This window comes from Marmota flaviventris, chromosome 16, assembly GCF_047511675.1.
Source record: "Marmota flaviventris isolate mMarFla1 chromosome 16, mMarFla1.hap1, whole genome shotgun sequence".
NCBI classification, from domain to species: domain Eukaryota; kingdom Metazoa; phylum Chordata; class Mammalia; order Rodentia; family Sciuridae; genus Marmota; species Marmota flaviventris.
In genome coordinates this window covers 35,408,719-35,423,209 of record NC_092513.1, presented here as the reverse complement: position 1 = coordinate 35,423,209, position 14,491 = coordinate 35,408,719, and the positions used below count along the sequence as shown (strand labels likewise).

The 14,491-nt window shown below is 32.5% G+C and overlaps 1 protein-coding gene across 5 annotated transcripts in view; it reads left to right on the top strand.

Moving 5' to 3' along the window:
- Kiaa1328 (KIAA1328 ortholog) overlaps positions 1-14,491 on the top strand; it is a 274,232-nt gene that overhangs the window by 91,551 nt on the left and 168,190 nt on the right. For 3 of the 5 annotated variants that reach the window (XM_071602797.1, XM_027935755.2, XM_071602800.1), the window contains one exon: positions 12,970-13,097. In XM_071602797.1, coding sequence (XP_071458898.1) covers positions 12,970-13,097 — 128 coding nt within the window. The remainder of the gene's footprint in view (positions 1-12,969; positions 13,098-14,491) is intronic. The other 2 variants (XM_071602799.1, XM_071602798.1) reach the window with 1 other exon arrangement.

Genomic DNA, 14,491 nt, shown 5'->3' with positions numbered 1-14,491 from the left:
GCACTGACCAGTGCTTTTCTTAGTTTTGCAGCTGCACATATGGTAAATTATTATCATTTTATGGTTACAGTTATAAGCAATTTGGTAGAAAACTACAGTTAAATTATACAGTGTTACTTTTATTTGTTTTAATTTTGCAATCTAAATATATTTTTAAATGAGAAAACAAAACCCAGAACAATTTTTAGTAGGAGGAATAATCCTTCCTGTCACTTAGTATTGGGCTACCCAGTAGATCTTGCATTTCACTTTTAATTGATCTCTTATGAATTTTGAAAATTGGAGCACATAGCTGTGAGTACATTATATGTATTCTGGGGAATGAGTGTTTTTAGCTACATTATCTTGACTCCTTAATAAAAAGGACACATAACAGGCAATTAAAATGACAAAGGCATGCATTTTTAAATTCTCTACAAATTCCTAGAGATAAACCATTCCCAAATTTTACTCACTGAAGAAGCCCTACAAATGATGCTGAAGCAAATTAACATCCTTGAACCCTATCAGGATTTGTTGCAGTGCTACATAAACTGCTCCCTGGGTCCAGGTATCAGGGCCCATCAACATCTTTACATAAACTCTTGGTCAAAATTGAAGGTGCTAACAATATTAACCAAGATGCACAAAGCACCTGCTTTGTTTTGGACTTGTATATTCAGATTGAGTGGCAGATAATTAGTACAAGCTCTTATAATGAAAGTCATTGTAAACTAACTTATGATTTGCCTTGTGTCAAAGAACTAAAATTTTGCTTGTGGTTTTCACTTAAGTGTACAACTGATTTCATTATCAAGGAATAAGCTGCTTGATCATGAAAAACATTGCCAATAAAGTAATGTAGTGTTTATATTCTTTATTCTATTAGTAAGTAGGCCATATCAGTGATTTTGGTCAATGTGGTGAATTATTTAACATATTTTTTGTTGGTCTTTAATCATTTAAAAACAATTATCGTGTGAGTAATATAGATAGTACTTGAAAACAAGTCATTTGGGTGTTAGAAAGCCAAATTTATTATTAAAGTCTTATTGATGACAGAGAAAAAGAAGAAATTTTATTTTGATAGATAACATAGTCCTTGTGAGTTTTCTTTATTGTCTATAGGTTATCCTAAATTAATTGATTTGTATTATACCAGATGCCATTTTTGGATTCACTTCAAAGGATAATCAAGTCAGGAACTAATCATGAGATATTATTCTCTAATAAAGTAAATTTCATCTTTTCTTTCTTTTTTTGAGAGAGAGAGAGAGAGAGAGAGAGAGAGAGAGAGAGAATTTTCCAACATTTATTTTTTTAGTTTTCGGCGGACACAACATCTTTGTTTGTATGTGGTGCTGAGGATCGAACCCGGGCTGCACGCATGCTATACGAGAGCGCTACCGCTTGAGCCACATCCCCAGCCCCAAATTTCATCTTTTCTTCAAATGAAATGAGCATGAATTAGCATTTTCTTTATAAAAAGTGACATCATTCAACAATATTATGATGATGCTCTGAAAATAGGATGTTAAAACGTTTTTGAGCATTAATTTTTGTTATTTAAATGTAAAAATCCAACATTTTGATTTGAAAATATTGAAAATGATTAGAGGAATTAAAGGTTTATCAATTTTCTTACCTCCATTATACAAACTCACTGTTGCCAAATATGTGTACCTACTATATTAGATAATAATCTTGTTTTCAACATGGGACTACTATAGAACCTTATGTCACACTGCTTTTCTTGTATACCTAAGAAATAGAAATTTGGGGATCACCAGCATATATATTGAATTTTAAGCTATGGTAGAATATAAGGTTATGGAGGAGGCAATAAAAAGTCAAATGGGTTCTAGGACATTATAAGAAAGAATGTATACATTTCCTGGGAAGGAAATTAAAGAAAGTCAGTGATGTTTTAAAAGGAACATTCAGTAAGGAAGAAGCAGAATGGACCTATAACTTTGGAACCAGGGGAAGACATCCTTTGAAGGAGAACGAAGTCGAGGAGGATAAAACCTGAAATCAGATTGGTACATTTAAAAATATGTTAGAGAATACTTGTCAGGAATACAATGTAAATGGAATGAGGGATAGAAAAACAAATTGTATTGAGCAAAAAGTAAATTGGAAATGAGAAAATAGAGACCATGAGTATGTATTAATCTTTTCAGAGTTTTTATAATAATGTGTGGAGAAAGAAATGTTGTTAACTTGAGAAGAAAGCTCCAAAAAAGACTTTTCTTTGGATATGCTTAGTTGAAGGTGAGAGGCAGTAGCCAAAAATTAGTGAAATCATATCAAAGAGTAATATATGGGACAGTGTCCTGAATATAGATATAGAAGATGAAAAAATCAAGAACAAGTGGAGAAGTTTGTCTTAGAAAACAACCATTCATTTACTCATTCCTTCAACATTTATTGAGAGCCAAGACTTGAAGTAACAATGTAATTAGATGGTAATTGTGAGAGTTGAGGATATTTTAAACTATCATTGTGGCAATATACCTTTTCAGGGAAATAAGATGTACCTAAATATGAGTAAATTTTTTGTTTCTAGATGCAGTTGCTTTTTAACTCTGTAGTTATAAGTTTTTTTCCTTACCTACATTGGATAGTAGGTAAATATAATTTCATCTGTCAAACATAATTTAGGAAATTCAAGAGAAGAAGGAAAATATCTATTCATATTTGTGCTCTTTCTATTCTTTATTCCTTCCTGATGTTCCAAAATACCTTTCTTCTTCAGTTCCTTCCTGTTTAGGGAGTTAGCCATTCTTTTAACTCCATATAGTGGCAATAAATTCATCGTTGTCATTCACCAGATAATTTCTTAATTTCTCTGTTTCTGAAGGATATTTTTGCTGGGTATAAAATTCTGCATTGACAGTTCTTTTCACACTTGAAAGAATGTTTTGCTGCTTCCTTCTGACCTTCTTATTTTGTGATGAGAAATTCATGTTGTTTTACATTTTTTCCCTTTAAATAGTGCTGCTTTTCTTGCTTTAACTTTTTTTTTTTTGTATTTAGTTTTCAGAAGTTTGATTATGATGTTTCTTGACATGAATTTCGATGGAATAATCCTTTGGGGGATTTGTTCAGCTTTTCTTGCCAAATTTTTGTGAAATTTTTAGCTGTTAGTTTTTTCAAATACTTTTCCAGTTCTACTTCTTTTTGCTTTTTCCCTGATATTCCAATGACATAGACATTAAAACTTTAGTTATAGTCTGAGTGGTCCCTTAGGCTCTGCTTCTGTTGTTGTTTTGTTTGTTTCTTTTTTAGTCTACTTTGTTTTTTGTTCACACTGGATAATGTTTTATCATTGTATTTTTAACTTCATTGTTTCCCATGTTCTCCCCATTCTGTTGTTGAGCCCTCCAATAACCTTTTTAATTTGGTTATTGTAATTTTCAGTTCTAAAGTTTCCATTTGTTCTTTATATCTCCTTTTTCTTTGCTGAGACATTCTATTTTTTCATTTGTTTCAAGCGTACATAATTACTCATTGAAATATTTTGTGATGACTGCTTTAAAATCTTTTTCAGATAATTCCAACATCTGTGTCATTTCAGTATTGGCTTCTGTTGATTATCTTTTCTCATTCAAATTGATACTATCTTGGTTCTTGGTATAGCATATGGCTTTTAATTGTGCTCTGGACACTTGGAGTACTATGTTATAGTCTCATTTACATCATCTCTTTTAGCAGATACACCAATCTAGCAATACACCAATCAATGAAGAAAAGGCTCCACTTTATTAATTCCAGATTGTGGGGTAAAAATTCAGGGTACCTATTTGTCCTTCTTTGACACTTGTGATTGGGCATCTTGTAGCTATTGGGGTCAGGGAGTGGGCAGGAGTGGAAGTTCAGCTATCTACTAGGTCTTTGCAGATACTACTCTGGCTGAAAAGGGCAGGTGCTTCCCAGATGGCTTTCACTGTTTGCTGCTTATTAGCAATGAAAGTCTTGTCTTCCCATTTAGCTTCCTCCCATCCTATCCTTGCAAAGAGGGACATTCATTAAAGCTATATTAGATGGGAGTAGAACTCCAGGCTCCCCAGGAAGCCTCCACTGACAATCATGAGGGTAAAGGCAAAAGTCAGGATTAAAGTTCTTTGCTCCAATTCAGTCTTCTTTGATATCACTCTTGAGAGAGAAAAAAAATGGGCACAGTGAAGGGATTCCTGAAAGTCTAGGGGTAGGGGTTGCAGTTTTTTCTGTGGTGTCTGGCTGAAGTAAGGCATTTCTTGTCTAAAAGTTTCTCTCTAACTAGGTTTCTTTTCTTTCTTTAACTTCTTTTATTTATTTGTTTTCCCTGTCTTTGCATTTCTGGGTTGTTGACTCACTTCTTCTCCAGCTCTCACTACAGGAATGAAGCAAAAATAAACAAAAAACAAGCTACTTACTGCTGTCTTGTCCCTGGCCAGTTTGCCTTCTTCTTTCTGTTTTTCAGAGTCATGTTTGTTTTGTTTGTGATATCCATGAGTTTTAGCTGTACTTAGTAAGCGGAATAGGGAGAACTATATTACTCCATATTGTCTAGAATCAAAAATCCACTACATTTATTTTATTTTTAATTTAAATTTTCTTTTCTGTCTGCTAACATGAACTCCACTTTCTGAATACATCCTGTTGTATTTATATGCCTTGCCTTAGTCCAAAAGAAAAATGTTTTTCCATCTTACTGTAAAAATGGGTGAGCTGATTTAACTCAGACTTACTTTTCAAGAAAAATCACCACTAGACAGAGACTAAATGTGCAAATGTTCTGCCTCCTAGCAGATTTGCTTAAGCAGTCACACACCCACATATTTAAAAACTGGAATAGAAATCATTCACTTTAACTATTCTGTTCACTATTTTGAATTTTTTAGTAGTTCTAAATCTCTGTTGTTGATCTAATATAATAAAATCCAAGGCCTTGAGGCTTGTTCTTTTAAATGTTGCTTCTTGGATTAATTTAGTTTGTAGTCAATAGTGGTAAAACAGTAAATCAAAAACTAAGTTCTTGATCTTAGTAATACTGGAAAACTTTTCTCCTTGAGTATTTTTGGATCTTTCTCTATAACATTTCCTGAATGCAGGGTCAGGCAAATAATCTGGTGTTTTATCAATTTTTTTTTAATATCATTCTGCTAAATAGTCCATATAAGCTCAATTACATTAGGAACCAGTGAAATGAAGTTGTTCATAAAATGCTTTATTACCTTCAGCCTTTGTAGCATTTGCTGAGTTTAGATAATAAACTTCCACACTGAAGTTACTTAATTTTTCTCTGAGCAGTAATTTATATTTGTGTTCAGTAGTCTCAGTCATTTTCAAAGAAGAAAATAATGAGATATTCTTACTACTTTTTCCAATTTGACCTTAATATGTTAAATATGATTCCAGTGTATAAGTATTCTTTTCCCTTTCACTCTAGTATTGATACTATTTTAAGGAATTTGATTTTTTTTTACTTAGAATTATTAATATTAGGTGATATTTTTAATGCCGCATTAAAAAATTTATGCAGCTCTGGTGTGAGAATGTTGTTCCCAAAGGCCATAGCTAATGGTCTGGCAGCATTGGGCTGAATTCATGAATCATGCTGTAAACTTAGACTTAAAGTATGCCCAGGAAAGGTAAAAGGTAGATATCTACTTGAAAGTAAGAAACGAAAAATGTGATTGTTTATTTTTTCCCATGGACTCTTTCCCCAGTATAAATTATTAAGCCCTATTAGTGATATTTATTAATTATTATTATTTCTGTAGTCAACCATAGTAGAAATATGATACCACTTTGAAAGTTCAGAATATAGTCTCCTTTTAAGGAAGAAAATGGGTTATTTTGCATCTCATATTTTGTTTTCTACATGCTTCCTTCTCAAACAAAAACAGTTGACCAAAACAGATAAAACAAACCCACAAGCATCTAAGGATGGATTAAAAGGAAGAAGCAAAGGAATCTGATAAAGCATGGTACTTCAACATGAAGGAATGGGGGGGCCTCCTCCCACTGATATGGAATAGGATTCTCAGAGATGATCAGTGTGTGCTACCTAGACCAGTAGCATCAGCATCACTTAGTAGCTTGGTAGAAATATAGTTTTGGGCCCACCTGAGATCTACTAAGATGATCAAAATCCGCTAAGAAAATCCACAGGTGATTCCTCTGTGTATTACATTTTAAGAAACACTGGTGTCCTCCACATCCCAGCTCATTGGCAGAATATCCTTGCATCAGTTGTTAACTATTCTGTTGTAGATTTATTTGTAAAATGAGACTAATAACAGTACCTCATGATAAGAATTATAACCAATATCTTTATTGTACTTAGTATAAACTATCTGTTTGTATGGTGCCTCTATCTATAGATATTCTAGCACCTGTTCCTGGTGATAATCATTTAATAGTGAGATAGGGATGGTAGTACCATCTGTCTCTTAGAAGAGAAGGCTGATAAGGAATCTGAAGAAGAGGGAGATGACAAACACAAAAATGATGTAGCTGGAAGATGTAATATTTGAGGAACACACAATGCCACTGGGTTACTTAGTTTGGACCTTTTAAATTCAGTTTACATTTCTGCTCAGAAATGAATGATTCCACACAGCAGCATAAATAGTTAAAATAGACAAATATAGGCTATGAAGAGAGAACAGGTATCACATGCATTAAAACTAAAGCTCTTGAGGAGTTTTAATTTAATGCAAGAACAAATCTCTTCTTGAAGATGGGGAACAAAATGAGATGATGCCTCTCCACAATAATTTAATAATAAATTAAATTATTCCTCAGGGCTAGGGCTTGTAAAACTCACAAAGCATTATTCACACAACCTCACTGAGCACCTTTCAGGATGTAGAGGGCTTAGCATATAGACTAAACTTTGTAAGTTTACCTTACAAAGAAACTTCACAGGCAAAGTGTTGTGATAACTTTTTCTTCCATGATTCTAGGCTAGTTCCTACAGCTCATAAATGGCTGATTTGATTTAAAGTAGCCTTTCCAAATGGGAAATAGTTCTACTTTGGTTCTTGTTGTAATATGGTAATTTTAAATAAAAGAGAAATGTTTAAGCAGTCTAGAAGCAAAGAAGAATGCATGGCTTTCAGTAGAAATGCTTTTGCAACCTTTTCTTTAATGTTCACAGTGAATACTTGAGAACTTGTATTCTTTTACAGTATTATGTTACAAGAAAACTATTTTAAAAAGAAATCAAAGGACTGATCAATCTGACACTTTGATAGCCTGCTTTTTAGGATATCTGCATATAAACTTTCAAATATGTGTTCTTTTCTTTAAGGTTAGAGAAATAACTATTGGGTTTCCATTGTGTAGATGGTTCCCTGAAGACTCACAGTCCCTAAACACCTAGAGCAAAACAGAATTAAATACCTTCACATCTCAGTTCCAAGTCAGTTTTTGCCCCATCTGGCTTTGCAACTCTATAAGAAACAAGGTAGAGACTTAGCTCAAAAGGAGCTGGTTAAATATTCTAATTTGACATTGGACTTTTATCAGTGGGCTATACTCCTGCACAGATCACAGTTTAAGAAAAGAAATTCTTTTCCAGCTCTGCTAACCACATCATCTTGGAACCAGGTTTGACTTTATCAAGAACTCATTTTCTGTAGTATAAGTTGCTTGCCCAAAGTTTAAAGTGTTACCAAGTACCAGAATTAATGTTTGAATCAGGACACTTCAGTCTGTCCTTTTCTTCAGCTATATTAGTGCCTTGTACTGCTTACGCCTGTTACACAGTATTCAGAAAGCATTTGTTAAACGACTAGGAGAAAACTTGTTAAGCCCTTTTTGCATGACCTTTTTATTGTTGCCTTGCATGTGCTTCTTTCTGGCTCAAAGGACAGGTTCTATTGAATATATCTTCAGATCATGTGATGAGCAGACAGTAACAGGTTGTCACCTGACTTAAGGGCCAAGAAGGAAAGAGTTGGAGAGAGTTCTTAGGAGTTAATCTGATGCTTACATTTCCACTTCTCACATATTAATTTATGGTAGAAGTAGGAAGACCAAGAGAGACTGAGTAATAGTAGGAAAACAAAAACACAAACAACAACAACAAAAGCTTTTTTGCGACCTTTTATTACAGTAATTTTTAAATATGTAGAAAAATTGATGAATATTGCAATGAGTTACCATATACCTAGATTCCACAATTATTGATATTTAACTATATACTTTGTTTCCTTTCACATATACATTTATATTTGTTTATAAATAATTTATATAAACATAATTGTAACATATAAGTTTTTATATGAATATATTTTTACTTATAAATTTACACATAAAATTTTATTTGCTTTATTTTTTTCAGAACCACTTGAAAATAACAGGTGTCATGTTAACCCTAAATACTTTAGACTTGTAACCTAAAGTAAAAACATTTCACTTTATACACTACATGATGATACTGAAGAAATCTAGCAGTAATTTCATAGTATCAACTGTTCCTGAGTCCATATTCTAGTTTTCCTAATTGGCCCAAGAATCTTTTATAGCTTTTTTCTCATGAACCAGGATTCAGTCATGATTCAGTCATGATTCATGGGTTGCATTTGATTGTATCTTTGGTCTTTTCATCAAGAATGGACCTCCCATCACAAACCTTTTCCCATGTGACATTGACTTGTTGAGGAATTCAGGCCAATCGCTTTGGAAATTTTACCACATTCTGGATTTTTGTGTGTGTATGTGTGTATATGTGTATGTATGTGTGAGAAAGAGACAAAGAGAGAGAGAATTTAACTTGTTCTTTTATTCTTATTTCTGTGAAGTAGGCTTTAGGTTTACAGATTTTATTAGATTCCAATTAAACATATTTATTGATTATTTCTTAGATGAAAGCTTCCTTCGTACATTAGAAGATATATGATTTCCATTTTTCCACTGTTAGTGATTCTAAATTGATATTTGTTTAGGCATAACCACCAGATTTTACCATTTTAAAGGTACATTTTCTTCCTTGCTGTAAGTAAATAATATTGATACCGTTTGAATATCTTATTAATTAACCTTTCATCTAATGCTTTGTTGTCCATTGATGATCCTTGCCTGAATTCATTATTATATTGGGATAATTTTTTAAAATTCATTTTAAGTAAATATCTAGTATTCTTCTGTACAGATTTTTGCTTTTTTTCAGACTAAATATTTGTAAAATTTCCCATATTCTGGATTTGTCTGTTTCTTTCAGTTAAAATATTAATAATTCTTCTGTAAAGAGGACTTGCATTTTTTTTGTTTCCATTCTTCTCCCCTTTTGAAGTGTTTCTATGAGCTGGTGTGTTATTTATTCAATTTGGTATTAATTAGCAGATTATTTCAGTGTATAAATTGTCTCAAATTTGGCTAATGAGAATCTCCTTTAGGCTAGCACCTATTCCTTTAATGAGCCCCCATCTATTTGTCTTTGGACGTTTTCTTGCATTAGCATCATAAGATATTTGAAACTCATTTTGTAAGTTCCCTGTCCCATAATAGGATTCAGCTATTTTATAAGTAATCTTGGTTCCAAATAAAGGAGACATTTTTTTTTATGTTTTACTTTTCTCCTCTCACAAATGCCTGTCTTTTCTTGGTTCTGTATTAAGTCAGCATTACTAAGTACCAAACCCAACTATCCCAAGCATTGGAGACAAGGGTAAAGTGGCGCAGCACATGGGGGTGGAGTCTGCTGGGCCAGAGGAATTCTTCCAGTTTAGGACAATTTTCTTCTACTGTGACAGCTGACGGGTAGTATATCCTGGCTCTGGTCCTTCCTTTTCCCTCTACCTCTGATTTTTCTTTTACACAGTTTTTATTATTTCTCTCATCTCCCCATTCATTCTGTGCCAACATTGTTTTATTTTTCTATGTAATATATTTTAGAGTTAAACCTTTAAACTTTACAAAATGATCATTTTCTATAGCCATTTCAGTTAATTAATTGGATGTTTAGGTCTTCATGTGATGTTAACATTAATTTTTATTTATTTATTTTATGCTATGAAGCCTTTATTCAAAGAGATTGTGATGACTACTTATCACAAATGGTGGTGTTTAAATGGTGCTTAGACAGATTCCAGTGTTAATTTTAGTGTACACCTTTTGTTAGGTTTGATCTTCCTTATCTGTTACATAATCTTTCCTGTCATTTGGCCAGGATTGAGTCAAATATGTCTTCTTTTCATTAACAACCCTTCTCCTCCCCAAATCAGTAAAGAGGGCATTTTACCCACATTTTCCTAGCATTTATTATTCTCTCTCCAGATGGAGAACTGCAGTCCCATTGTGTTAAGGAGGAAGGAAAAGCAGGTCATTTTGAAATCTGCTAAAATCAGGAAAGACACAAAAAACTGATGAGGATAGGACTACTTGTTTTTATATTCTGCCACATGGCATGTATTTAAATGAATTTGCCTATAATTTGTCTCAAACACTGACATTTAACTCCTAGGCTGTATAATTGTGCTTGATTTTTCCAGAGTAAAATTCATATTCTGTGACCAGGCTAATATGTTCACCTACTATAAACATTACTGCCTATGTAACAGCTAGAATAAAAAATTCTTTTTATATACATAATGGCTGGTAGAGACTCCTGGGATCACCACAAATCATTCCTTTTTTAAAAACGCTTGCTGACAAAAAGCATGGAAATGTAAAGCCAACCTGTCTAACATAGATTAACTTTGAAAACCTATTAGATTATTTAGACCACCATTCACGCTATTGTTGTTACTGTCGTTAAGATACCAGGTATTCAACAGGCTCTTCTAATTAATGTATTCTCTAAGCATAGTAACCTATCCTTTTACTGTGAATCAGTTCCTCTTTTATAAGCCATCTTTGGCTCCTTTTCTGTTAAAGGTTAATAATGAGAATAATGAAGCAATTGGTTATTTATGCAGTTATGATTGGGAAAAGTTATTAGAATAGGAATCTGCCCAGAAGCAATGAATAGGTTATGAAAATGTTAAGGAATACTGAAACCAGTCACCATTTTTGACATTTAAGAAATATTACTTCCACCCTTAATCATGATGACCCGTTGTAAAATTATTTATATAGAATAATCCCACTGAACAGTAATTCCTACACCAACAGCATGCATAAGTAAGTGTTAAGAGGGAGACTCAAAAATGATCTGAAGAAAAAAGGAGCCTGAGGAGAAAATTACCACAATGAGATGTTTCTTGGCTAGAAACATGTCTCCCAGACACTTGGTCATGAAGTTAGGTGACTTTTTGATTATTTTCATGTTCAGCATTTTTCAAGTTTTAGGGACTGTGAGAGAGGATACCCCAAGGTAGATTGCCATGTTCTTTATACCACACTATAAAGAAAATTCCCAGCTGATGCATTGATTAATGACACATTGACTTATCTGATGTTAAACAAAATAAATGACCAAAATCAAATTTTAAATAAAAAAATTATAATCCCTTTATGTTTAATATGTTAGGAACTTTCTGTGTAAATTAAGCAATAATTATTTTTACCAATGTCATCATTTCTACTTTGCTCTTTATAACAACTTGATTGAGATATAATTTACAGAAAATAAATTCACCCTTTTCAAGTGTACAACTAAAATTTTTTGAATATATTCTCAAAGACGTGCGAACATGACTACAGTTTCATTCTAGAACATATTTATTGTCTTTTCCTCCAACCCCATATCTTGCAGTTATTCCCCATTTCGTCTCTCCCAAGCCCTTGCAACCCCAGTCTACTTTCTATTTGTATGGACTTGCCTATTTTGGATATTTCACATATGTGAAATCATATTAAATGCACCTTTTCGTTGTGTACCCCATTCATTGAACACGGCATTTTCAAGATTTTCAGCAAATAGCAGTATTTCAGTCTTTTTATGGCCAAATAATATTCCATTATATATCTAGTTCACACCTTGTTTATTCACTTATTAGTTGGCGAACATCAAGGTTGCTTTTGTTTTTCATTGTTACCAATAAAGCTGCTCTGAATATGCATGTATAAGATTTTTTGTGGACATGTATTTTCATTCTCTTGGGTATATTTTTGAGAGTATACAGAAGCTCAGTGTGTAATTTTCTGAAACACTACCAAATTGTCTTCCAAAATGGCAACACAATTTTGTATTCCCATTAGCTATGTTGAATGGTTTCACTTTTTCTACATCCTTGTTAGCCACTCGCTTAACCACTCCCTTTTGTTAGTCTTTTTTTGATTGTGGCTATTTTAGTGCATGTAATTTTGCTTTTGATTCTTATTTTCTTAATAGATAATTATGTTTACCATTTTTTCTATGCTTTTTGACCATTTATATATTCTTTTGGAAATCTGTGCAGATCCTTTGCCCATTTTTTAATTGGGTTAATAATTTATTGTTGAGTCGTAAGAGGTCTCCAATGAGGTCTTTATATATTCTGGATACCAGTCTTTTATCATATATGATTTCCAACTATTTTCTCTCATCATGAGGATTATATTTTCCATGTTTTTACACTTTGAAGCACAAGGTTTTTAATATTGAAGTCCAGTTTTAATCTTTTTTTTGGGGGGGGGGGTGCTCATGATTTGAAGTGATCATCACCTAATCTAATGTCAAAAGTTGTACTTTTGTGTTTTTCTGAGAGTTTTATAGTTTTAACTCTTGCATTTAGATCAGTGATATATTTTCATTTTATTTTGTACATGGCATAAGGTAGGAGTTTATTTTACATGTATCTGCATTTGTTTTTATCTGTTCAAATCTAAAAACATGAGAAATAATTTTATCTTTCATGGGATGACCATTGCTACCGTCTTTGTGAATTGTTGTTTTATGATTAGGGGGGAAATATGTGTATTGTTTCCATCTGTTGACTATATATTTACCTTTTTTGTTACTAAATATTGTTACATTTCTACCTCTGTTTATTGAAAACTGAAAAAAAGTAGCACTGATTATGCAGTTTGGATCCATTTTTTAAATGTTTTTCCCTTAATTTGAAATCTTACCTCTTCAGCTACAGTACAGAGAATGCCAAGAACTTCTAAGTCTCTATCAGAAATACCTATCAGAACAGCAGGAGAAGCTCACCATGTCTCTTTCAGAACTTAATGCTGCTAAAACGCAGGAACAACAGGTAAGCATCTGTATTTTTACCCTTTTTTTTGGTTTGTTTTAATGGACTAACAAGATGTCAAAAGAGTCATTTGCTTTTGTTACACAGTATGTAATATTGTTTTAAAATAAATTTGCAGATACTGCATGTGATTGAGTTGTTGTCTTTTGCCTTCCTTTCTTCTTTTCCTGGGTCTCAAAAGTCAGGAATAATTACCTTAAATAGGCTAAGGGTCAGTGGGAATTCTCTTGGTTATATGAAAAAGCATAAGAGGAATGGTAAAGAAAATGCACTGCTCTGTTACTCAATGAAAATCAAATGGGCTGTGTGTTACTCATTTCTTTTGAAATTCACTTAATAAGCCTTTACTAATTCATTTATAATTCTTACAATAAAAGTGACTTGATGACCCATAAAAACTTTAAATTGATAAAATGTAAATATTTTGCACATTTGCATATATGTATTAATCACACAAATATTATTTATTCATACATATATCACTTAGTAGTATTATATGATTAAATGAATGTTCAGAGTCTTACCAGTTTTGATGTAAAACAAGCTCTAAAGACACACTCCTTGTCTTCTGGCAACTGATATTTGTCTTTTATGTCTGTATGGGCTTCAATATTTAGGTGAATGCAAAATAAACTTTGTGTTAAGACATTGTAGAAGTGATCAATGTATTTGTATTAAGTATCAAAATATAGATAATGTATTAGAGCATTATCTTTCCTCTTGAACAGTAGAAATCCTAAAGATCCTAAAGATTTTTGCAAACATTCTAAAAAACATCATTACTGTTCAACCTAGAAACAATTGTTTCAGATGAGTTAAGAGTTCTGACTGAGGTAACTTCAGTTTTGAGCTTGAAGTTTGCACATGAGGAAAAGTCAAAATAGATAAATGATAATAATAATAATAATAATTCTGCTGGAATGTGGTATTGCTAATGAGACTTTTTGTTTAATTATAAAGTTAAATAGTCATGTAGTGATAAAGCACCTTGGCATCTTAATTCTAATTTTATTTTATGCATTTTAATGTGTATGTAATATGTAACATATATCTTAATTCCAACTATTTTAATACTGAACTACCTTTGAGTCATAGTACCACTTTCAACAAGCCCAGATTGTACTGTCAGTTCAAGAAGCTACACCATACTTCTAAAAACCAAAAATGTAAGATGATGTCATGCTCTTTATACTATTAAGCTCCTCACAGCATGAGAGTTCTGTAGATAAAAAGAATAAGATTAACAGCTGACTTTTCATCAGAAACCATGGAGAATACAACAGTGGGATGCCATATTCAAAGAACTGAAAAAAAAAAAAAAGTTCCTTGGCAATGCAGCAAAGCTATTATTAAAAAGTGAACATGACATAAAGACATTCCCAAATAAATAAAGA